General features: G+C 42.6%; 1 protein-coding gene across 1 annotated transcript in view; it reads left to right on the top strand.

The window, feature by feature from the left end:
• The window catches only part of LOC109891800 (WSC domain-containing protein 1-like), a 30,653-nt gene extending 14,072 nt beyond the window's left edge, over nt 1-16,581 (top strand). Inside the window, exons 2-9 of the mRNA XM_020484282.2 lie at nt 412-1,116; nt 1,367-1,481; nt 2,603-2,796; nt 4,469-4,590; nt 11,182-11,374; nt 12,126-12,290; nt 12,548-12,748; nt 14,979-16,581. Of these exons, the coding sequence (XP_020339871.2) occupies nt 702-1,116; nt 1,367-1,481; nt 2,603-2,796; nt 4,469-4,590; nt 11,182-11,374; nt 12,126-12,290; nt 12,548-12,748; nt 14,979-15,325 (1,752 nt within the window). The 5' untranslated portion in view covers nt 412-701 and the 3' untranslated portion in view covers nt 15,326-16,581. The remainder of the gene's footprint in view (nt 1-411; nt 1,117-1,366; nt 1,482-2,602; nt 2,797-4,468; nt 4,591-11,181; nt 11,375-12,125; nt 12,291-12,547; nt 12,749-14,978) is intronic.
• The last annotated feature ends 8,237 nt before the right edge of the window (nt 16,582-24,818 follow it).

Here is a 24,818-nt window from a genome sequence, read left to right as displayed (position 1 = left end):
GAGGAAAGTCAGGGAAACAAGAACATAATACAGATGGTGCTGTGATGCTGTGATGCTGTCATACTGCCAGTGTAATTGAGGCAGAATGATGGATATTTTCTAAGCCAAGACAAGCGTAAAGCTAAGAAACTGTTCTGTAGCTAACAGGAAGATAACCTCTTCCCACACACCCTCTGACACCAGATATAATGGCACACCAGGTTCACAGGAAAGACAAACAACAAATAGCAAGGGAAATTACTTTATGCTCACTGCTCTAGAACAGAAATACAAATGCCAACATGAACTGTAGATCTAATCCACAAAGCTATTGTATATACGTTCCCCTTGTATATTCTATAGGGGTTGTATAACAAAGATAATTATATTCTGCCAATTAAAATCTTATTTGCTTCTATTTTGTTGCCCTAGGTGAAACTATTGGCTTCCAGAGTTTGCTGGCTGTTCTGTTGCCTTGGAGATTACTGTAAAGTCGGGCGCTGCTGTGACTCATCTGAGGGATCTGATTACACAGTGGTCTTTTTGGTCTCCTGTCCAGAGGCATGGCTATTAAGCGTGGAGCCTCATTAACCATCTGAAGCTGCAGCCAGGTAGCCTACCTACTGTCACTGGACTGATGGGGTTATAATGAAGCTGTAGATCCCTCACCCCTCTCTCTGGAATGGTGGCTCACTAAGGATCAAATAGCCACCAGCTGGACAATGGGAATGGCCACGCCCCTCTACAAGCTGCGTTGCTTCCTGCGGCGAGCTCACATGCTCCTCCTCTTCTTGGGTATCGCCTACCTGATGGCAGGGAGCATTCTGCTGCTGCAGCGCTCCAGCCTGACCCTGAGGACCACCCAGCCACCAGGCAGCGCCAGCCTCTCTTCTCTCATGGCACTGCCAGCACCTCCCACAGCCGTGAGGGCTGCCCCCGGCCTGGACATGAGGGCGCGCTCCAGATGGGCAGCCCCCCAGGGCATGTTGGGTGGTGGAATGGGCATCAAGATGGGGCGGCACTGGCCCACATCCCGGCACCTGAGGGTCCAACATCTGCACCGCCGCTGGTTCCACGGTCTGATGCCAGACACACAGGAGCAGAGGGGTCCCCTACAAAGCAATACCAGGCACAAAGGTACCACCTACCCACTGCAACATTGTTTACTTTATTGCCAACATAGGTGTAGTTTAACCGCTGACTGCATACCAGACCTGGTTTAAATAGTATTTGTTCCAGACTCAGTGACAGGACTGAGAGCCTAAAATCTGCTGCAAACCTGTATTACCATCACTTCTCAATAGTGTGTTGTACTAAATTATTAATATTGTTGTTTGAATGGATATAATATGGCTTTTCATTAACTGCTTTGTTTTGACATGGCAAGGAACCTACATGGGTTGCTTCATGCATGATGCCAATGATCAAGCCCTGGGGGGAACCGTGTTGTATGACCTGCGCAAAATGACCAGCTCTTTGTGTCAAGACACCTGCTCAGAAAGGTAATGAGTCTGGAACCATGGAGAGCTGCGGCTATTTGGTTAATTATTCTGTCTCAGTCGCTGGGATGAATAGATCCTGTGTTCCAATGGGGAAGAATGGTGGTGGTGTGTGTGTGTGTGTGTGTGTGTGTGTGTGTGTGTGTGTGTGTGTGTGTGTGTGTGTGTGTGTGTGTGTGTGTGTGTGTGTGTGTGTGTGTGTGTGTGTGTGTGTGTGTGTGTGTGTGTGTGTGTAGTGGAAGGCCAGATCTGCGTTAGAGATGCAGAATAAGATATAATGGGTATTTGAGGGGTGTTAGTATACATTCAAATTAATGACAAAACTGTATAAATCATTTTATGCCAAAACAGTTAGCAGTGCAATATCCCACAGTACGTTTAGACACAGGAAATGATTGCCACAAAAACAAATAGCCAAAGCAAACAGAATCAATCAATGTGGACTGCTGGGAGGATATTCTACCAGAATCCTATGCCTGCTCAGCCTTTCCTCCACCCACATGGAGAGTAGAGTCATGCTTTTAGCTGTCATCGTTGAAATAAAGCACAAATAAAAGTCTGGGAAATTTTTGGTGGAGCTCAAAGCAAATGCAAAAAGGTCATTTTGAATAGGTCCTCTCTTTCCAAGGAGAGAGGATAAAGATACTTGAGGTAGGATGACTCATGTCGCCCTTGGGATTAGAAAGGACCTCCATCTTCCACCCAGAGCAATTACTGTGATCTAGTCAATGGTGAAAACTGTTACCAGCCAGCACCACAGAGCAATGAATGCTGTGCTTCTCCACTGCCTGCCCTGATTGATTCAATTAAAATGTTTAGTATTTATTCACATGGAGGCCTGGGGTTATGCAATCTGGTGTCCTTTGGGGCAAATTATCCCAAGGCTGATGATGGTTAAAGACAGCCCTGGGCTAAGGCACTGAGGTGAGAGGGTTTGTGTGTGTGTGTGTGTGTGTGTGTGTGTGTGTGTGTGTGTGTGTGTGTGTGTGTGTGTGTGTGTGTGTGTGTGTGTGTGTGTGTGTGTGTGTGTGTGTGTGTGTGTGTGTGTGTGCGTGTGTGCGTGCGTGCGTGCATGTGTGTGTGTGTGTGTGTGTGTGACATATGTGCTTGTCTCCTCTCTGCAGTGGGTACCGATTTGCAGGTCTGGAGTACGGAGCAGAATGTCACTGTGGTAACCACATCAGCAGCTCGCGGTCCCAGGAGGAGGACTGTAGCCTAGTCTGCAGGGGGGAGAGGGGCGAGAGAGGAGTCCCCTGTGGGGGTGTGGGGCGCCTCTCCATCTACAAGGTGGAGGAACAGCTCCCAGGACAGAGGAAATGTAAGTACATTCATTCTGGATAGAGCACTGGCTGATTGAACGGCTGTAAAACTTTATTAATCTCTGAACCCAGAACCACATCTCGTGAGCGTTGACCAACAGTGTCAAGAGAGACCAGTGCTTTACTAATGCTTACTGTACATTATATCGGCCATAGCCAGAGGACTATGCACTATGCAAGCATGGCACTGGAAGGAATAGCGGCCATTTTACGGGCTCCTGACCAATTATGCTATTTTGTGTATTTTTTTTGCGCTGATCTTAACTTTTTTTGTACGTAATTTTTCAGCAATCGTTTCCTATGATCATCAGAACAGCTAACACTAACCTCAATTTGGGGGAGGACATCTACTTCATGATTTGGAATGGGCCCTCAGATAATCAAAAGGTTCTTCAGCTGCACCATTGAGAGCATCTTGACTAGTTTCATCACCTCTTGGTATGGCAACTGCTTGGCATCTGATCGCAAGGTGCTTCAGAGAGTAATTAACCAATAGCTACCCGGACTATCTGCATTGACCCTTTTTGTATTGTCTTTTGACTCATCACATACGCTGCCATTACTGTTTATTATCTATCCTGTTGCCTAATCAAATCACATCAAGCTTTATTTCTACAGCACATTTCAGACATGGAATGCAACACAATGTGCTTCACGGGAAAAAAATAATTAAAACTATGAAAATATTTACTACACAAACATAAGAGTATAAAAAACGAAAGAATAACAATAAAAACTGAATGACTAAAAAGCACCCTAAGGAAAACAAAGCTAAAAAGGTGTGTTTTAAGATTTCTTTTAAAAATGTCCACAGTTTCGGCCCCCATCAGGTTCTCTGGCAGGCTATTCCAGAGGCTGGGGACATAGTAACTAAATGCTGCCTCTCCAAGCCTCTTGGTCCTAGGCTTTGGGATAGTTTAAAGGCCAGTGCCAGAGCACTTAAGGGACCTACTGGGTACATAACGTAAAAGCATGTCTGACAAGTATTGGGGTGCACAATCGTGGATTGATTTAAATAGAAGATTCTTCAAATGAATTCTAAACTTACAGGCAGCCAGTGCAGAGACCTTGAAACCAGTGTAATGTGTGCTGCAGCATACTGTATGTTTTGCAATGGCCAATGGCTTTCTTGGGTAGCCCAGACAGGAGAGCATTACAGCAGTCAGGCCTGTTTGTAATAAAAGCATGGATGAGTCTCTCTGTATCAGCCTGGGAGAGAAATCCTATTGCCTAGTCACTTTATATATACCTATATGTACCTCAATTACCTTGTACCCCTGCACATCAACTCGGTACTGGTACCCCATGTATATAGCCAAGTTATCAATACCCATTGTGTATTTATTCCTTGTGTTATTGTTTCTATTTTTCTATTATTTTTTTTACTTGTCACTGCATTGTTGTGAAGGGCCAGTAAGTAAGCATTTCACTGTTAGTCTACAAAGCATGTGACAAAATACAATTTGATGTGATAATTTGATTTAGCAATTTGTTAAGTTGATAATAGATAGATTTCTATGGCCAATGTTTCCTTTAATCTTGGCAGTGTAAGACTATGCTTGTAGATCATTTGCCATTACCAGTACAGAGATACAGAGAAATGCATTCAAGGAATGTAGCTATGTTCATAAGATGTGGTCTGATGTCTGCTTACCTCTGTTCTACTCATAGTCAGAAACGTCCGCTACGGTGGCTGCTTCAAGGTTCCAAAGAACACCACCAACACCTTCCCTGTCTACTCCTTTCAACCAAACTCCACTTCACAGACCTGCATCGAGACCTGCACAGATAAGGTTTGATTCTGTTCCCAAAAAGAAACTCTGAAAACCACTGAACCATTTATTTCATCTTCACTACCAGCCCAGACCCCAGTCTTCCTCACACAGACCTAGGAGTGAGGTATCATCGATCATGGCCTGTCTCTGTCTCTGCTCCCTGGAGATGAGAGATGGGAATGGCGTGGCTCTGTGTGATTGAGCGCCTGGAACACCATTTGACTGTTTAAGGTTTAATGTCCCTCTAAGGAGAAATAGATGGGCTCTGGAATCAGTCCTTCACGCTGAATGGGTGCATCAGTTGGGTCAAATCAAATCAAATCAAAGTTTATTAGTCACGTACACAGATTAGCAGATGTTATCTGAGGTGCAGCAAAATGTGTGTGCTTCTAACTCCAACAGTGTAGTTAAAAAATATATATATATCAGTACAAGCAATGTCAGAGACAGGAATTTAAATATATAGTATACAGTACCAGTCAAATGTTTGGACATACCTACTCTTTCAAGGGTTTTTCTTAATTTTTTACTATTTTCTACATTGTAGAATAGTAGTGAAGACATCCTAACTATGAAATAACACATATGGAATCAAGTAATAACCAAAAAAGTGTTTCATAGATTTTAGATTATTCAAAGCAGCCACCCTTTGCCTTGATGACAGCTTTGCACACTCTTGGCATTCTCTCAACCAGCATCACCTGGAATGTTTTTCCAACAGTCTTGAAGGAGTTCCCACATATGCTGAGCACTTGTCAGCCTGTAGATGTGTTGGGTCATTGTCCTGTTGAAAAAAATGATAGTCCCACTAAGCGCAAACGAGGTGGGAAGGCGTATCACTGCAGAACGCTGTGGTAGCCATGCTGGTATAGTATGTCTAGAATTCAAAATAAATCACTGACAGTGTCACCAGCAAAGCACCCCCTCACATCACACCTCCTCCGTGCTTCAAGGTGGGAACCACACATGCGGAGATCATCCGTTCACCTACTCTGCGTCTCACAAAGACACGACGGTTAGAACCAAAAATCTCAAATTTGGACTCATCAGACTAAAGGACAGATTTCCACCAGTCAATGTCCATAGCTTTTTTTTGGCTTTTTTTTGTTGGCCCAAGTAAGTCTCTTCTTATTATTGGTGTCATTTAGCAGTGGTTTCTTTGCAGCAAATCGATCATTAAGGCCTGATTCAAGCAGTCTCTTCTGAACAGTTGATGGTTTTTGCAACTGCACTTGAAGAAACTTTCAAAATTCTTGAAATGTTCTGGATTGACTGACCTTCATGTCTTAAAATAATAATGGACTGTCATTTCTCTTTGCTTATTTGAGCTGTTCTTGCCATAATAAGGACTTGGTCTTTTTACCAAATATGACTATTTTTTGTATACCCCCCTACCTTGTCACAACACAATTGATTGGTTCAAACGCCAGGATAGAAATTCCAAAAATGTACTTTTAACAAGGCACACCTGTTAATTCCAAATCAAAACAAATTTTATTGGTAACATATACATGGTTAACATATGTTATTGCGAGTGTAGCGAAATGCTTGTGCTTCTAGTTCCGACAGTGCAGCAATATATAGCAAGTAATATCTAACCATTCCACAACAAAAACCTACTACACACACATCGAAGTAAAGAAATGGAATAAGAATGTATAAAAATATGGATAAGCAATGTCAGAGCAGCATAGGCTAAGATGCAATAGATAGTGCAATAGATAGTATAGAATACAGTATATACATGAGATGAGTAATGCAAGGTATGTACACATTGTTAAATTGACATTATTATAGCATCTAGTGTTCCATTTATTAAAGTGACAAATGATTTCAAGTCTGTATATAGGCAGCAGCCTCTCTGTGCTAGTGATGGCTGTTTCCACCTTCTCCACTGTTGTCCTGTCGATGTGGATAGGTGGTTGCTACCACGATAATCTCCTTTTGTTTTGTTGACGTTGAGAGAGAGGTTCTTTTCCTGACACCATACTCCAAGAGCCCTCACCACTTCTGTAAGCTGTGTCGTCGTTGTTGGTGATCAAGCCTACTACTGTTGTGTTGTCTGCAAACTTGATGATTGAGTTGGAGGCGTGCATGGCCATGCAGTCATGGGTGAAGAAGGAGTACAGGAGGGGGCTGAGAACGTACCCTTTTGGGGCCCCTGTGATGAGGATCAGAAAAGTAGAGATGTTGTTTCATACCTTCACCACATGCGGGCGGGCCATCAGGAAGTCGAGGACCCAATTGCACAGGGCGGGTTTGAGACCCAGGGCCTCAAGCTTAATGGGTACTATGGTGTTGAATGCTGAGCTATAGTCAATTAACAGCATTCTTACATTCCTCTTGTCCAGATGTGATAGAGCAGTGTGATGGCAATTGGTGGACCTATTGGTGCAGTAAGCAAATTGAAGTGGGTCTAGCATGACAGGTAAGGTGGAGGTGATATGATACTTGACTAGTCTCTCAAAGCACTTCATGATGACAGAAGTGAGTGCTACGGGACGACAGTAATTTAGTTCAGTTAACTTTGCGTTCTTGGGTACAGGAACAGTGGTGGCCATCTTGAAGCATGTGGGGACAACAGACTGGGATAGGGAGAGATTGAATATGTCTGTAAACACACCAGCCAGCTGGTTAGCACACTAGCCATCTGGTTAGCACATGCTCTGAGCACACGTCAAGGGATGCCGTCTGGGCCGACAGCCTTGCGAGAGTTAACACGTTTAAACATCTTACTCACGTCGGTCACGGAGAAGGAGAGCCCACAGTCCTTGGTAGCTGGCCGCGTCGGTGGCACTGTTTTATCCTCAAAGTGGGCAAAGAACGTGTTTAGCTTTTCTGGCTACTAGACTTCGGGGGCCACGAAGTGGCTGGTTTTTCTTTTGTAGTCCGTAATTGTCTGTAAACCCTGCCACATACATCTTGTGTCTGAGCCATTGAATTGCGACTCCACTGTGTCTCGATATTGACGTTTTGCATGTTTGATTGCCTTGCGGAGGGAACGACTACTCTGTTTGTATTCTGCCATATTCCCAGTCATCTTGCCATGGTTCGTGGTTCGTGCTTTCAGTTTTGCGCGAATGCTGCCATCTATCCACGGTTTCTGGTTAGAGTAGGTTTTAATAATCACAGTGGGTACAACATCTCCTATACACTTCTTGATAAACTCAGTGACCGTATCGGTGTACACATCCATATTATTCTCAGAGACTACCCGGAACATATCCCAGTCTGCGTGATTAAAACAATCTTGAAGTGTGGATTCCAATTGGTCAGACCAGCATTGAATAGTCCTTAGCATGGATGCTTCCTGTTTGAGTTTCTGCCTATTGGAAGGGAGGAGCAAAATGGAGTCGTGGTCAGATTTTCAGAAAGGAGGGTGGGGGAGGGCCTAATATGCATCCCAAAAGTTAGAGTAACATTGGTCCAATGTTTTTCCAGCACGAGTGCTACAGTCAATATGCTGATAGAATTTAGGTAACCTTTTCCTCAAATTTGCTTTGTTAAAATCCCCAGCTACAATAAATGCAGCCTCAGGATATATGGTTTCCAGTTTGCATAACGTCTAGTGAAGTTCCTTGAGGGCCATCGTGGTATCTGCTTGAGGGGGGACATACACGGCTGTGACAATAACCATAGAGATTTCTCTTGGGAGATAATACGTTTGGCATTTTATTGTGAGGAATTCTAGGACAAGTGAACGAAATGACTTGAGTTCCTGTATGTTGTTTCAATTACACCATAAGTCGTTAATCATGAAACATACAGCCCCGCCCTTCTTCTTCCTGGAGAGATGTTTATTCCTTTCGGCACGATGCACTGAGAATCCATGTGGCTGTACTGATTCCGACAGAATATCCTGAGAGAGCCATATTTCCAGGAAACAGAGTACGTTACAATCCCTGATGTCTCTGGAAAGCAATCCTTGACCTGATCTCGTCTACTTTGTTATCTAGGGACTGGACAATAGCGAGTTATATACACAGAAGCGGTGGGTGGTGTGCGCGCCTCCTAAGTCTGACTAGAAGACCGCTCCGACTCCCTCACCTCCGGTGTCGTTGTTTTGGGTCGTCCTCTGGGATCATTTCAAATGCCCTGGGTGGTGCGAAGAAAGGGTCTGCTTCGGGAAAATCGTATTCCTGGTCGTAGTGCTGGAAAGTTGACGCCGCTCTGATATCCTATAGTTTTTCCGGCTGTCTGTAATAACACTTAAGATTTTCTGGGATAACAATGTAATAAATAATACATAAAATGACAAAATACTGCAACACTTCCTAGGGACTAAAAGCGAGGCAGCCCTCTCTGTCAGAGCCATTTTTCAAATTGAAATGCATTCCAGGTCATGAAGCTGGTTGAGAGAATGCCAATATTGTGCAAAGCTGTCATCAAGGCAAAGGGGGGCTATTTGAAGAATCAAATATATAATATATTTGGATTTGTTTAACACTTTTTTTTAAATTTACTACATGATTCCATATCTGTTATTTCCTAGTTGATGTCTTTACTATTATTCTACAATGTATAAAATAGTAAAAATAAAGAAAAACCTTTCAATGAGTAGGTGTGTCCAAACCTTTGACTGGTACTGTACATGTACTTATAATGGTGTGTATATACAGTGTGAACAGTATATGAATAGAAAGTTGTGTACAGGAGTAGTTATGTAGAATGAGCCATGAATAGAATATAGTATATTTACAGTGCATTCAAAAAGTATTCGGGCCCATTCCTTTTTTCCACGTTTTGTTACGTTACAGCCTTATTCTAAATTGGATTAAATTACATGTTTTCCTCATCAATCTACACACAATACCCCATAATGATGAAACGAAAACAGGTTTTTAGACATTTTAGCAAATTTATAAAAATAAAAGTAGACTGAAATACCTTAGTTACATAATAATTATTCAGACCCTTTGCTTTGAGACTCGAAATTGAGTTCATATGCATCCTGTTTCCATTGATCATCCTTGAGATGTTTTTACAACTTGATTTGAGTCCACCTGTGGTAAATTCAATTGATTGGACATAAATTGGAAAGGCACACACCTGTCTATATAAGGTCGCACAGTTGACAGTGCATCTGGCTAGAACAGTGACTGAGGTTCAGGGCACTGGGGGAGGCCGGCTAGTGGTGACTGATTAACAGTCTGATGGCCTGGAGACAGAAGCTGTTTCTCAGCTTCTCGGTCCCAGCTTTGATGAACCTGTACTGTCTCCGCCTTCTAGATGGTAGCGGGGTGAACAGGTCTTGACTCGGGTGGCTGAGGTCCTTGATGATGTTCTTGGCTTTTCTGTGACACCGGGTGCTGTAGATATCCTGGAGGACAGGCAGTGTGCCACTGGTGATGCATTGGGCTGACCGTACCTTCCTCTAGAGAGCCCTGCAGTTGCAGACAGTGCAATTGCCTTACCAGGCAGTGATAAAGCCCGGCAGAATGCTCTCAATGGTGCATCTGTAGAAGTTTTTGAGGGTCTTCTGGGCCAAGCCAAATTTATTCAGCCTCCAGAGGTTGAAGAGGAGCTGTTGCACATTCTTCACCATGCTGTCTGTGTGAAGGGACCATTTCCGGTTGTCAGTGATGTGCACGCCGAAGAACTTGAAGCTTTTGACCCTCTCCATTACGTCTCCATCGATGTGGATGGGGCGTGCTCTCTCTGTTGTCTTCTGTAATCCACTATCAGCTCCTACGTTTTGTTGACGTTGAGGGAGAGGTTATGATCCTAGCACCACTCTGCCAGGGCTCTCATCTCCCTGTAGGCTGTCTCATCAAGGTGTGTAATCAGGCCTACCACTGTTGTGTCGTCACAGCTTGATGATTGAGTTGGAGATGTGTGGCCACACAGTCATGGGTGAACAGGGAGTACAGGAGGGGGCTGAGCGTAATAATGCTTGGAGGGCACTATGGTGTTGAAGGCTGAGCTGTAGCCGAAGAACAGCATTCTTACATAACTATTTATCTTGTCCAGGTGGGATAGGGCAGTGTGCAGTGCAATGGTGACTGCGTTGTCCGTGGATCAGTTGGGGCGATATGAGAATTGTAGTGGGTCCAGGATGTTGGGTGAGGTGGTCCTCTGCTCTGCTCTGCTCTACACACAAATGGCTAGAAGAAATATCACAGCCGTGTCTAAGTGATGATAATAGTGTATTTGATTTAGCCTATTCCCTCTGTACGGGTGTGTACTTTTGTGCTTTGTGTGTTTTTACATTAGCGTATCTTCCAGTGCCCAGTGTCAATATAAGAAGAGGACTGTACCAGCATATAACACAATTGCCTCTCTCCAGAGTCAGTCTCGACAGAAATTGTAATTCCATATTGTGTGGAGGTGATGGGGGCTATACTGGGGCTATACAATATTGAATAGGAAAAAACTAAGACAACTTGTGCAAAAAACATCTGAACTTTAGAAAAAAAGGAATCAAAGAAAATGGAGCAGGAGTGGTTCAGACATCTTATATAACCCACCTATCATATCACCCAAGGGGAAATCACATCCAATCCACCAGAGGAGGAATGAGTGACCAGTCATATTCCTTGCACTGTAAATTACTGCTTGAAGTTATGCCTCTGATGTTTTTTATTGATCCTGGTTCGGTTTCTACTGCAGGAGCTCCCACTGGCTGTGTTGAGGAAGCCACATTGTTACTGCGTCTGGGCCTCGTTTCTGTTTAGACTGAGTCAACGTCTGCCACTGGACCAGCCATGTCTGGAGACTAATGGCACAGAACACACTGATGCCTCCATCTCCACTTCCCCGTCTGACCAAGACTACTACCAGATCTACCAGACACCTGTACTTGGTAAGAGCCTTGAATAACCTTTAGTTTCACCGATACTACAGTCTAAGTTTTCAACCATAAAAAAAATATATGGACTTTATACTTCACTGCAACTGTAATTAAACTCTTAGCAATAGCTACAATACAGTATCTCAGAGATAGATCAATAGCATGCTACAATGCAGTATCTCAGAGATAGATCAATAGCATGCTACAATACAGTATCTCAGAGATAGATCAATAGCATGCTACAATACAGTATCTCAGAGATAGATCAATAGCATGCTACAATACAGTATCTCAGAGATAGATCAATAGCATGCTACAATACAGTATCTCAGAGATAGATCAATAGCATGCTACAATACAGTATCTCAGAGATAGATCAATAGCATGCTACAATACAGTATCTCAGAGATAGATCAATAGCATGCTACAATACAGTATCTCAGAGATAGATCAATAGCATGCTACAATACAGTATCTCAGAGATAGATCAATAGCATGCTACAATACAGTATCTCAGAGATAGATCAATAGCATGCTACAATACAGTATCTCAGAGATAGATCAATAGCATGCTACAATACAGTATCTCAGAGATAGATCAATAACATGCTACAATACAGTATCTCAGAGATAGATCAATAGCATGCTACAATACAGTATCTCAGAGATAGATCAATAGCATGCTACAATACAGTATCTCAGAGATAGATCAATGGCGTGTTTTTATGGCGATGTTCAACCCTGCTAGTTCTGCCTCATTCAGACTCTAGGTGCAAAGAGAGGACATTTCTGCCTGAGAGGTCTACCTCCCTGGTGGCTCTCTCCAGCTTCCCCGGAGCTGGCAACACCTGGGTACGCCACCTGATTGAGCTCGTTACGGGCTACTACACTGGCAGCTTCTACTTCGATAGCGCGCTTTACAATAGAGGTGAGGCTGTGAACACAGCTCAGGTGTTGTGATGGATAATAGCACATACTGTGAATGCTTGATGTTTCTCTACTGAAATGTATCATTGCATGTTTTTAAGTATGCGCTAAAAATTGTTATACCATGGAGCTCTCATAGAGAATTTCCAATGAATGCACTTGTACAGTACTTACAAATGGCAATAACAGCTTGAATGCTCTGTGACGCATAAGTTTTCAGATGTTTGATCATCTTGGGTATTTGGGTTTTTCCACCAGGTTTCAAAGGGGAGAAGGACTACTGGAAGAGTGGGCGTAGCATCTGTGTTAAGACACATGAGAGTGGTCAGAGAGAAATAGAGATGTTTGACTCTGCCATCCTGCTGATCCGGAACCCTTACCGTTCCCTCATGGCAGAGTTCAACCGGAAGTGTGCTGGACACCTGGGCTATGCCACAGACGCACAGTGGAGGAGCAAAGGTAACACCACACAACAAGCACAGCTCAGTGTTTAGGGAAATGGACTGGGGGTTATGTGGCAACTAAGGAATGCAAAATGATTAAGGCATATCCAAACAACACAATGAGATTTTGGGATTTTGGTAAACTGTTTGCCTTGAACAAAAGTCTGTTTCAAACAGACGTTCATGACTGGTGACAAATGTTCACATCAGCTGCTATACTGCATAGACTCTGGATGTGAGATGTCAGCATAGTCTCCACACATCGCACATTGATAAGATACACTACATTACCCAAAACTGGGTGGACACCTTCTCATCAAACATCTCATTCCAAAGTCATTGGCATTAATATGGAGTTGGTCCGCCCCCTTTGCTGGAATAACAACCTCCACTCTTCTGGGAAGGCTTTCCACTATTGTTGCAGATACTTGTTTCCATTCAGCCACAAGAGCATTAGTGAGGTCGAGCACTGATGTTGGGTGATTAGGCCTGGCTTGCAGTCAGCGTTCCAATTCATTCCAAAGGGGTTTGATGGGGTTGAGGTCAGGGCTCTGTGCAGGCCCGTCACACCGAGTCTTCCACACCGATCTCGACAAACCATTTCTGTATGGACCTCGCTTTGTGCATGGGGACATTACCATGCTGAAACAGGAAAGGCACTTTTCCAAACTGTTGCCACAAAGTTGGCAGCACAAATCATCTAGAATGTCATTGTATGCTGTAGCGTTAAGATTTCCCTTCACTGGAACTAAAGTGCCTATCCCGAGCCATGAATAACAGCCTCAGACCACTAACTTTACAGTTGGCACTACGATTCATCTGTCGGACTGCCAGATGGTGAAGCTTTACAAAAGGTGTAGATGTTAAAGTGAAATGCTTACTTACAAGCCCTTAACCAGCAATGCAGTTTAAAAAAAATACCCCCCTCCCAAAATAAATAAAAGTAACAAATAATTAAAGAGCAGCAGTAAAATAACAATAGCTAGGCTACGTATATACAAGGGGTACCGGTACAGAGTCAATGTGCGGAGGCACTGGTTAGTCGAGGTTATTGAGGTAATATGTACATGTAGTTAGAGTCATTAAAGTGATTATGCATAGATAATAACAGAGAGTAGCAGCTTAAAAGAGGAGGGGCAATGTAAATAGTCTGGGTAGCAATTTGATTATGTGTTCAGGAGTCTTATGGCTTGTGGGTAGAAGCTGTTTAGAAGTCTCTTGGACCTAGCTTTGGTGCTCCAGTACCGCTTGCCGTGCGGTAGCAGAGAGAACAGTCTATGACTAGTGTGGCTGGAGTCTTTGACCATTTTTAGGGCCTTCTTCTGACACCGCCTGGAATAGAGGTTCTGGATGGCAGACTTCTATACCACTACCCTCTGTAGTTCATTGCGGTCGGAGGCCGAGCAGTTGCCATAACCAGGCAGTGATGCAACCGGTCAGGATGCTCTCGATGGTGCAGCTGTAGAACCTTTTGAGGATCTGAGGACCCATGCAAATCTTTTCAGTCTCCTGAAGGGGAATAGGTTTTGTCGTGCCCTCTTCACAACTGTCTTGGTGTGCTTGGACCATGTTAGTTTGTTGGTGATGTGGACTCCAAGGAACTTTAAGCTCTCAAACTGCTCCACTACAGCCCCGTCGATGAGAATGGTGGCATGCTCGGTCCTCCTGCCATTGCTCCAGAGTCCAATGAGTTTTACACCACTCCAGCTGACGGTTGGCATTGTTCATGGTAATCTCAGCCTTGTGTGCGGCTGCTCGGCCGTGGAAACCCATTTCACGAAGCTTCCGATGAACAGTTCTTGTGCTGACATTGCTTCCAGAGGCAGTTTGGATCTCGATAGTGAGTGTTGCAACTGAAGACAGACGATTTTTACATTCTACGCGCTCTTCAGCACTCTGCGGTCTAGTTCTGTGAGCTTGTGTGGCCTAACATTTTGCGGCTGAGCCGTTGTTGCTCCTCGAAGATTCCACTTCACAAAAACAGCACTTACAGGTGACCGGGCAGCTCTAGCAGTGCAGAAATTTGATGAACTGACTTGTTGGAAAGGTGGCATCCTATGACGGTGAGCTCTCTAGTAAGGCCATTCTACTACGAATGTTTATCAAAGGAGATTGCATTGCTGTGTGCTCAATTTTATACACAACGGGTGTGGCTGAAATAGCTGAATCCACTAATTTGAAGGGGTGTCCACATACTTTTGTATATAAAGTGTACCTATTTCCCCCCTCTCCTCTGTTTACTTCAGAATGGCCAGAGTTTGTTGACAGCTACGCCCCCTGGTGGGCGTCCCACGCTCTGAGCTGGCTGCAGTTTGGCCGTCGCCTGCTGGTGGTACACTACGAGGACCTGCAGAGGGCGCTCTTCCCCCAGCTCCGCCTCCTCACCTTGTTCCTCAACGCCACCATGATGGAGGAGAGGCTGATGTGTGCTAAAAGCAACCAGGACGGACACTTCAAACGCTCTGGGGGGGCCCAGCGACCTTCCTTCGACCCCTTTACCGCAGAGATGAGGAGCACCATCGATTCCTACATCCTCACGGTGGACCAGGCCCTGAGGGACAGGAACTACAACGGCCTGCCACACAAATACTAACCCAGATGATCACCAGCTCATCCACACTACAGCCCGAAAGGACATGACAATAAATGAAGTGGGAAGGTGCAATCTCTGCCACCACTCCAAGGGGAGTTGTCCAGCCAACTAATTAGCATGGTTGGGTGAAGGTTTTTAGATGTGTTGAAGAATTCTGTCAGCTACAAAACATTTCCAGAAGAGTGGCTCAGAGGGAAAGTGACTGTATGAACACACCAATGATGCACTTGACATTGCCAACCCACTGTGAATGGCTGTAACATCGAGTTAGACTTTAGTGTGAACTGTCAGTTTCACTGGGATGAAAACATTGCTGAACATTACAGCTCCTGCTGAAGGTGACACATTCCCCTTTTTACTGCAGGCATATGGAGTATGGAACAATTGCCTGTCTGCACAAACAATTCAATCAAGCATTGTAGACTGTGAGGCCTTTAGCTTGTATTGGAATCCTTAGGTCGTTTGAATTTGTTTGGGATTTTTGTCATGTTTAATATCAGTTTTACTGATAAACAGAAAACATGCCATCCAGCAATGTAATCTGGTTGTTGTATTGGACTTTTGCTAATTAAATGTCCTATGTTTAGCTCTATTGTCAGGTTTTTCATTATTGGTTGAATGATTGACTCATGGTTGACTCATATCTTGTTGTGGTAGTCAGTGGGTAGTGAAACTGAGGTATCTGGTCTTAAGCAGGCTTTTTTGTTTGTTTGTAGTTGTATCAGTTTGTAAGTGGCTTCCATTTCTCTGAGAGACGTAAAGTGACATTGTACTGGGTAAACAGCCCATTCGTAGCATTGTGTACCATATCTTGTACAAATTGTGGCTGGTCTAATAGCTTTGGTCTAATTTGGTCTAGTAGCTTTCCCGTGTTTATAGGGGAAAGTGTACCACTTGAGAATAGAATATGGACACTTGAGTGCAAGATATTTTACCAAATTATAATTTTTAATTGCATGCTTAATGTTCAGTCTGTTACTGCAAACAACAAGTCAACACATTGGGAAGATAATGGCCAGAAAGGTATTTGAAGATAGACAAACAAACAATTGGTCATATTAATGAATCTAAAAGCTGGATCCATGCACAGACAGACGGCAGCACTGGCATCTGTTTATGTAGATTAGCGGCATAGTTGTGGAACAAAACAAACACAGACTAATTATAAAATAAATATGGTGCAACTCTCTGGCTGTCTGCCATTGTGTTTGGCTGATGACAGAATATAAAGAATTTCACACAAAGACAACGGAAAAATAATCAACTCATTGAACCCTATCATTTAAATTAGAATTTGTTGAGTTTTTGGGGGTGTGTTACAATGCATTTGCATAGTGATGTGGGCTCTAAGCCACTGAGTCAAGATGTTGAAACACTTCCTATCAAAACCCTCAACGATACTATTAACCCATCTGTCCAAAGACTGAGTCTGTAACTCATTACAACATCTTACCTTGGCACAAGGGTGACAACTATAGTGTAACTAGCTCATTGAACTATAGTCAGCTCAATGCATTGCTCTCGATGTGTTTTCAAATGCAGCTTTTTTTTCAGCGGTGTCGTTTATTGGTTTAATCCAAAAGAGACAACTTTGGGACTATAAAATCAAGGCCTAGATTCAATCAGACCAAGCATATACCTGCGATAGCCGACACCTGCATAGCTGATGTTTTGGCTGGGTCGGACGTGTAACTGCGTTGGAGCTGTCAAATCGGTGAACAGCTGCTCTTGATCATTGTTACGAAGCCACACGTGTCCCACTCGCATTACAAGTTCAGAACGAGAAAGTGTAGGTAATATAGAAACAATGACACTCAAATGTACAATTATTCAATGAAATAATGATTTCTATCAGCATAATCAAGAATTCCAGTGTTCGAACTTGTAAACATGGGAATTCTATTAAAGCAACTCCGTGCAGCCACTGGCAATGTCCGATGTAGGTATAATGCCAGGAGCTGCTTGTGGATTTGACAGCTCTAATGCAGTTCTACCTCCGACACCGCCAAAACAATCGCAATGCGGATGTTAACAGCTAAGTTCAAAGAGCACTGTCCACTATAAAGTCAAGGGTTTTGAATTAAAGATGGAATCCTTAGTTGCTATATCCATTTTTGGACATTTAAATGAATTATACAGTGCCTTCAAAGTCATACCACTTGACTTATTCCACATTTTGTTGTGTTACATCCTGAATTCAAAATGGATAAAAATTGATACACACAATACCCCATAATGAATAAGTGAAAACGTGATTTGCTTAGCTCCATTCTGTATATTTTTTCTCCTGAAAAACTCCCCAATCCTTAGCATTTTGATGAGGGAAGTGAGGAATGGGAGAAGGTCTCCAGAGATGGTCTGGAGGAGGGAATGGGGTCAAGCGGGCAGGTTGTCAAGCAGCCAGACCTCACTTGTTGCAGAATGTCATCTGAACAGAGAGGGAGAAAGAGGTCAGGGCATAGGGTAGTTCTGTGTGTGGGAGAGACCAGTGGACTCAATAGGCTGAGTGAATGAGTAGCGGATGTCATCAACATTTTTTCTAAATTGTTGACAAAGTCATCTGCAGTGGGAGGTAGGGGATAATGAAGGAGGGAGGAGAAGTTGGAAATTAGTTTCCTAAGGTTAGAGTCAGAAGCTTGAAATTTAGAGTGGTAGAAAGTGGCTTTAGCAGTGGATACTGAGGAAGATAAGGTAGAGAGAAGGGAGTGAAAAGATGATCGGTCCACTGGAAGTTGAATTTTCCTCCATTTTCGCTCAGCTGCCCGCAGTCCTGTTCTGTACGCTCGCAATGAGTCACTCAGCAATGGAGCAGGAGGGGAGTGCCGAGCCGGCTGGGAGGAAAGGGAGAGATGATAGGATAGAAGAGGAGACAATAGTGGGAGAGAGAGCTAAGATTGTGACGGTGCATGATCATCTGGGTAGCGGCTGAGTGGTTAGGGTTGGTGGAAAGGGAGACAAAAGGAAACAAAGTAGTGATCCGATACCTGGAGGAGGGTTTACAGTGAGATTAGTAGGCGAGCGGCCTCTAGTAAAAATGCATATTGCCTGCCTTGTGAGTTGGATGATATTGGGAAAGGGCGAGACCAAAGAGACCTTGTAAGGAAATGAATCGAAGGCAGACGTCTCCAAGAACAAAGAGCGGTGAACCATCGTCAGGAAATGACCTTATCAAGGTGTCAAGCTCATTGAGGAATTCTCCAAGGGCACCTGGTGGGCAATAGATGACACTAATGCTAAGCTTGAGTGGACAAGTGACAGCATGGAATTAAAATGAAGAGATGGACATTTGAGAGCGGGAGAAGAGAAAATCTCCACTTAGGAGAAATGAGTAGACCTGTCCCATCGCCATGATGACCAGATGCTCTCGGACTATGAGAGAAAATAATCAGATGAAGAGAGAGCAGCTGGGGGTGGCAGTGTTCTCTCGGGTGATCCATGTCTCTGTCAGGGCCAAAAAGTAAAAGGGACTGAAGGGCAGCATTGGCCGAGATTAACTGTGTTCTTGACCGCAGTTCGGCAGTTCCAAATGCTGCCAGAGACCCAGAATTCCACACAGGTTGTGCACGCAGTGTACACTAAATTAGAAGGGTTGCAGCCAAGGGATGGGGAACGCCTGTAAAGCCTACAGGGAGAGGTGCAAACAGGTATAGAAAACACACACATACTGTAGATGTTAAAGTTACAAAATACCTAAATTAGATCTGTAAAACACTCAGATGAGAGAGTGGAGCTTTCTTCTCTTTCCCTCCTTGAACAACTCCACAGAACTGTCTTTGTTTCGGCGACAGTCTTAGTTTTCCACTGAGGAATCAGGGGAGACTGAAGGACTAACACTAATTGCTAATTGCCTAGCAGAGGTGGAGAGCACGCCTCCCTGTACTAATTGCTGATTGCTTAGGAGAGGTGAAACGACTCCCCCTCCAATTCAGCCGCTGAATACCAAAACAAGACACAAATTGCCCTGCCTCTTGATCCTGGTTGATGAGTCAACAACTATCTGCAAATTATGAGTCAGCAGTTCTCACACCAAGTAGGCCACTGGGAAGTCAAGCGGCACTTAAAGTAGATGGCCCTAGCTAGCAAACAGACAACAACAACAGATGATGACAATATAAATACACTTTTCACTCCTGAAGATATCAGGACTCTTCTAGCTATAGAATTAAGTACTTTAAGAATATAACATTAATGTCTTGTGAGCTTAGTTCAACTGTCATACCAAATCAGAACCCAAAATACAAGCTTGTTTTACTCCAATGTTTGTAAACAACGTAAATATAAACAAACACACTATAGCCTCAAAACATATAATTTTGATATCATATCATCAGTCCTTGCATCCATAGCTCAGTCTATGAATTTGAGAGTGGTTAGAATTCTCCAGGCTCACCCCTCCGCTTTTTACCAAAACACAGATGGGGTGACAGCATTGTTATTGTTTCAAGGATTCTAGCTTTAAGGATACTCTACTCTAAAACGTTATAAAAGCATTTAGAGAAAAGTTGCCCAGGGTAAGTCTAATAAATTATGCATATTTGGAAAAAAGTAAAGTATGAGAAGCATTTCTCAGGGGTATGCAAAGTGAAGTATAGTAATTAATGATATCCAAACTTAAACCACCTTTCCTTATAACACTGACAGGTCTTAATTTCCGTGTCCAGAGTGACAAGTGTATAGTTGGCCATCATGTTGATTGCCTTACCTACTAGAACATGTCTGTCTGTCATCTCACTGTTCTTTCTCTCAGCAACACTTTACAGTGTGAATAATAGGGTTAACATAGTGACGTGAAGGCATAATGGAACCCCTGTGTGGTAGCCTGTCAAACAGCTCTATTGGACTGACAGGGGGTCTGTGCTGAATTGACGGTCCAAACGGACGACTCCATCTACTAAATAATATGTGACATTAAAACCCACAGGAACAGTCAACATGGTGACAACAAAACACTTCCCAATCCCTTTCTCCACAGCCAGAGAGAGCATTTCCTCAGTTTCTCACATTGTGGATATAGGATTCTTATTTTCATTGCAAATAGATTATACAAAAAATGTATTGGCCCATCTACTGCTTTGGAGGACAAAGGTAACTTTGTTTGTATTTGTGGTATTTATTTTTTAGCTATTTTGTTACTTATACAGTACATTATTCATGCCTTTTACATACATGTTACTTTTATACACAATATAACATGACATACAGTACATATAGTTTGATATACACATTACACATTAAATGGTACTCAGACATATTTGGTGTACATGATATGGTGTATTCGGTCCTGGCTATTACAGATCATGAGCTTTTAATCCCAGCCCTCAGCCACACTCAGAACATCCCACCTATCTCCATGGATTCCCCCTCTCTTGATTTCCATGTGCATTTATTTTTCAACTGTGCTGTGGTGTTTTTCTAATCTCATAGTATCCACAGATTGTAAATTAAAGATCAATATTGTTGTTAAGAATATTATTAGATTATTGATTGACAATGGCTTTCCAAATTGCCCAACAGCGCCATTTGTAGGGTTAGGTTTTTAGGTGAATGTTGTAATTTTCAGCCACTGCTGAACCTGTGACCATAAACATGCTACATGGGGGCAATACCAGAATAAATTATCTAATGATTATCTGTTTCTTCACAGCAAAATATGCAGAGCTGAATTCGTTGTATATACTGCACATAACATTATGTTGGTGGCAATCATTTTTTATAATAATTTAAATTGAAGAACTTGTTGAAACAAGATTTGTTTCGTGTATCAGTTAATAAACCATGTGCCATAGAATCTGAACATCGATATTCTCTTCCCAGTTATTTTGCAACCTGCAGCTACAGTGCCTTGCGAAAGTATTTGGCCCCCTTGAACTTTGCGACCTTTTGCCACATTTCAGGCTTCAAACATAAAGATATAAAACTGTATTTTTTTGTGAAGAATCAACAACAAGTGGGACACAATCATGAAGTGGAACGACATTTATTGGATATTTCAAACTTTTTTAACAAATCAAAAACTGAAAAATTGGGCGTGCAAAATTATTCAGCCCCTTTACTTTCAGTGCAGCAAACTCTCTCCAGAAGTTCAGTGAGGATCTCTGAATGATCCAATGTTGACCTAAATGACTAATGATGATAAATACAATCCACCTGTGTGTAATCAAGTCTCCGTATAAATGCACCTGCACTGTGATAGTCTCAGAGGTCCGTTAAACGCGCAGAGAGCATCATGAAGAACAAGGAACACACCAGGCAGGTCCGAGATACTGTTGTGAAGAAGTTTAAAGCCGGATTTGGATACAAAAAGATTTCCCAAGCTTTCAACATCCCAAGGAGCACTGTGCAAGCGATACTATTGAAATGGAAGGAGTATCAGACCACTGCAAATCTACCAAGACCTGGCCGTCCCTCTAAACATTCAGCTCATACAAGGAGAAGACTGATCAGAGATGCAGCCAAGAGGCCCATGATCACTCTGGATGAACTGCAGAGATCTACAGCTGAGGTGGGAGACTCTGTCCATAGGACAACAATCAGTCGTATATTGCACAAATCTGGCCTTTATGGAAGAGTGGCAAGAAGAATGCCATTTCTTAAAGATATCCATAAAAAGTGTTGTTTAAAGTTTGCCACAAGCCACCTGGGAGACACACCAAACATGTGGAAGAAGGTGCTCTGGTCAGATGAAACCAAAATTGAACTTTTTGGCAACAATGCAAAACGTTATGTTTGGCGTAAAAGCAACACAGCTCATCACCCTGAACACACTATCCCCACTGTCAAACATGGTGGTGGCAGCATCATGGTTTGGGCCTGCTTTTCTTCAGCAGGGACAGGGAAGATGGTTAAAATTGATGGGAAGATGGATGGAGCCAAATACAGGACCATTCTGCAAGAAAACCTGATGGAGTCTGCAAAAGACCTGAGACTGGGACGGAGATTTGTCTTCCAACAAGACAATGATCCAAAACATAAAGCAAAATCTACAATGGAATGGTTCAAAAATAAACATATCCAGGTGTTAGAATGGCCATGTCAAAGTCCAGACCTGAATCCAATCGAGAATCTGTGGAAAGAACTGAAAACTGCTGTTCAGAAATACTCTCCATCCAACCTCACTGAGCTCGAGCTGTTTTGCAAGGAGGAATGGGAAAAAATGTCAGTCTCTCGATGTGCAAAACTGATAGAGACATACCCCAAGCGACTTACAGCTGTAATCGCAGCAAAAGGTGGCGCTACAAAGTATTAACTTAAGGGGGCTGAATAATTTTGCACGCCCAATTTTTCTGTTTTTGATTTGTCAAATAATTTTGAAATATCCAATAAATGTCGTTCCACTTCATGATTGTGTCCCACTTGTTGTTGATTCTTCACAAAAAAATACGGTTTTATATCTTTATGTGTGAAGCCTGAAATGTGGCAAAAGGTCACAAAGTTCCAGGGGGCCGAATACTTTCGCAAGGCACTGTATCAACATTTTGGTCCTGAAATTAATCTGGTATATTTTTCTATTTATGACAATTTTTTCAGCAAATTTTGGTCTCTAATATAAGGCAGACAAACAAGTTCCCTACCTTCTCCCCCTTCCCATTGCCATTTTTGCGATAGTGCTGCAATCAGTTGGTTGTAACTTTGGATAAAACAAACATTCCCATATATTTTGTTAGCTACACGTGTGACATAACTCCACCATTCCTATGAATAATATCATTAATATATATTTTTAAACACCTATTTTCCATAAATTATGTTTAAAAAAAACATAAATCGGTATATTTGATTTTAAACATAATATTTTGGGGAATACTTGTTCTGTCATTTCTAGAGGATTAAGTTGAAATTTTAACCAGCTTTGTATAGCTTGTTTTAGAAAAGGCGATACGTTGAACAAGGTGTAATTTCAATTAACCAAAAATTAGAGGTTGTAATCTAGATAAAGGCAAAAAGGACATTTAGAAAAAAGGTGAGCCATTCTTACTAATCTACTGGATAATCTGATCGGGTTTAAGTATCATTTTTGTATGACTGAAGCTTTTAGTGAGAGGTTTAATGCATTAATATTTAATCATTTTAGCCCCCCAAACTCATATTTATTATATACGTAAATATGCATGTTTAATTTTGTCTGGTTTACTGTTCCAAAATAAAGTGAAAGCTAGCAGTAAAATCTGATTTAGAAAGAGATAAAACACCTCAGGGCACAACACAGGCTGTGAAGAGACCCACACACACACACACACACATTGTAATATTGTAGTGTTGTAAAATTCATACTGTAAATGTGCAATAATGGAGTAATAATGTAATAAGTTCTTGTATGATATATTGTCTTTTTATGATGTAATTGTTTTATTCCTGTGTGGACACCATGAAGAGTAGCTGCTGCCTTGGCTGAACAAAATACAAAATAAAGTGAAATATTTTTTGCTTATATAAAAACAAGTAATCTGGAGTAGGTGTAACAGTATAGATTCCGTCCCTCTCCTCGCCCCAACCTGGGCTTGAACTAGGTACCCTCTGCACACATCAACCACAGTCACTCACAAAGCATCGTTACCCATTGCTCCACAAAAGCCGTGGCCCTTGCAGAGCAAGGGGAACAACTACTTCTAGGTCTCAGAGCGAGTGACATCACCGACATAGTAATAGCTAACATTTTGATGGCCATAACAAATAGATATGGAGATAGTGGACAACCTTGTTTAACTTCGCTTGACAGCTTTTCACAGTACAGGATTCTCCATTTACAGTCTCTCATTCAGTCTTCATACTGATATATTTACTTATACAGCTGTATACACAAATCTATCAGTATGCAAATTTCCTCAAAGTCCGTACATATCCCCATTCCTCATTCATAACAGCATTTATGTTGGTCTACAATACAGCAGGTACATTTAATTCCACAATGCCCATTATTTTAGCACCAAGAAAAAAATATTAGGGGAATATTATTGAAGAAATTGGGTAATATGAACTGGGAGAACCTACACTTCCCATGTGTCCAAAAGTCTGGCCACTCAGCCTACAAAAAACCTTAGCAGGAAAAGCTCAAACCAAGTTTATTCACCCACTGGATCAAACAGCTGCAAAGACAAATACATGTTTACACAGGCACATATATTTATACCCTCCTACTAGGAGGAGTCACCTCCTTGCATCTCTAGATAGCCAACACATCTATGTTGCTAGTCAGGAACCTAATTGGTTCCTCTCACTGGTGTAGTCATGGCCCTACATCCTGCTATAAACCTTTGTGGGGATGTAAACATATGTGTAACAGGACTGTTCTTCCTCACTTCATCTGTCATGACCTCACTCTTCCCTAATCCACGGCTGTCCTACCTTATTAGTGACTGAAACCAGACTGTTGTCATTTTCATCCCTCCATAGGATCCATGAGATTTAATAATAACATGTTTGACAGAATGTTAACTTCCTGCCTCCCTCCATTGTCTCCCTCAGTAACTTTCCATACACCTAGTTCTTATCCACC

Source organism: Oncorhynchus kisutch, linkage group LG6, assembly GCF_002021735.2.
Source record: "Oncorhynchus kisutch isolate 150728-3 linkage group LG6, Okis_V2, whole genome shotgun sequence".
Taxonomy (NCBI): Eukaryota; Metazoa; Chordata; class Actinopteri; order Salmoniformes; family Salmonidae; genus Oncorhynchus; species Oncorhynchus kisutch.
This window is presented reverse-complemented; position numbering and strand designations above follow the sequence as displayed.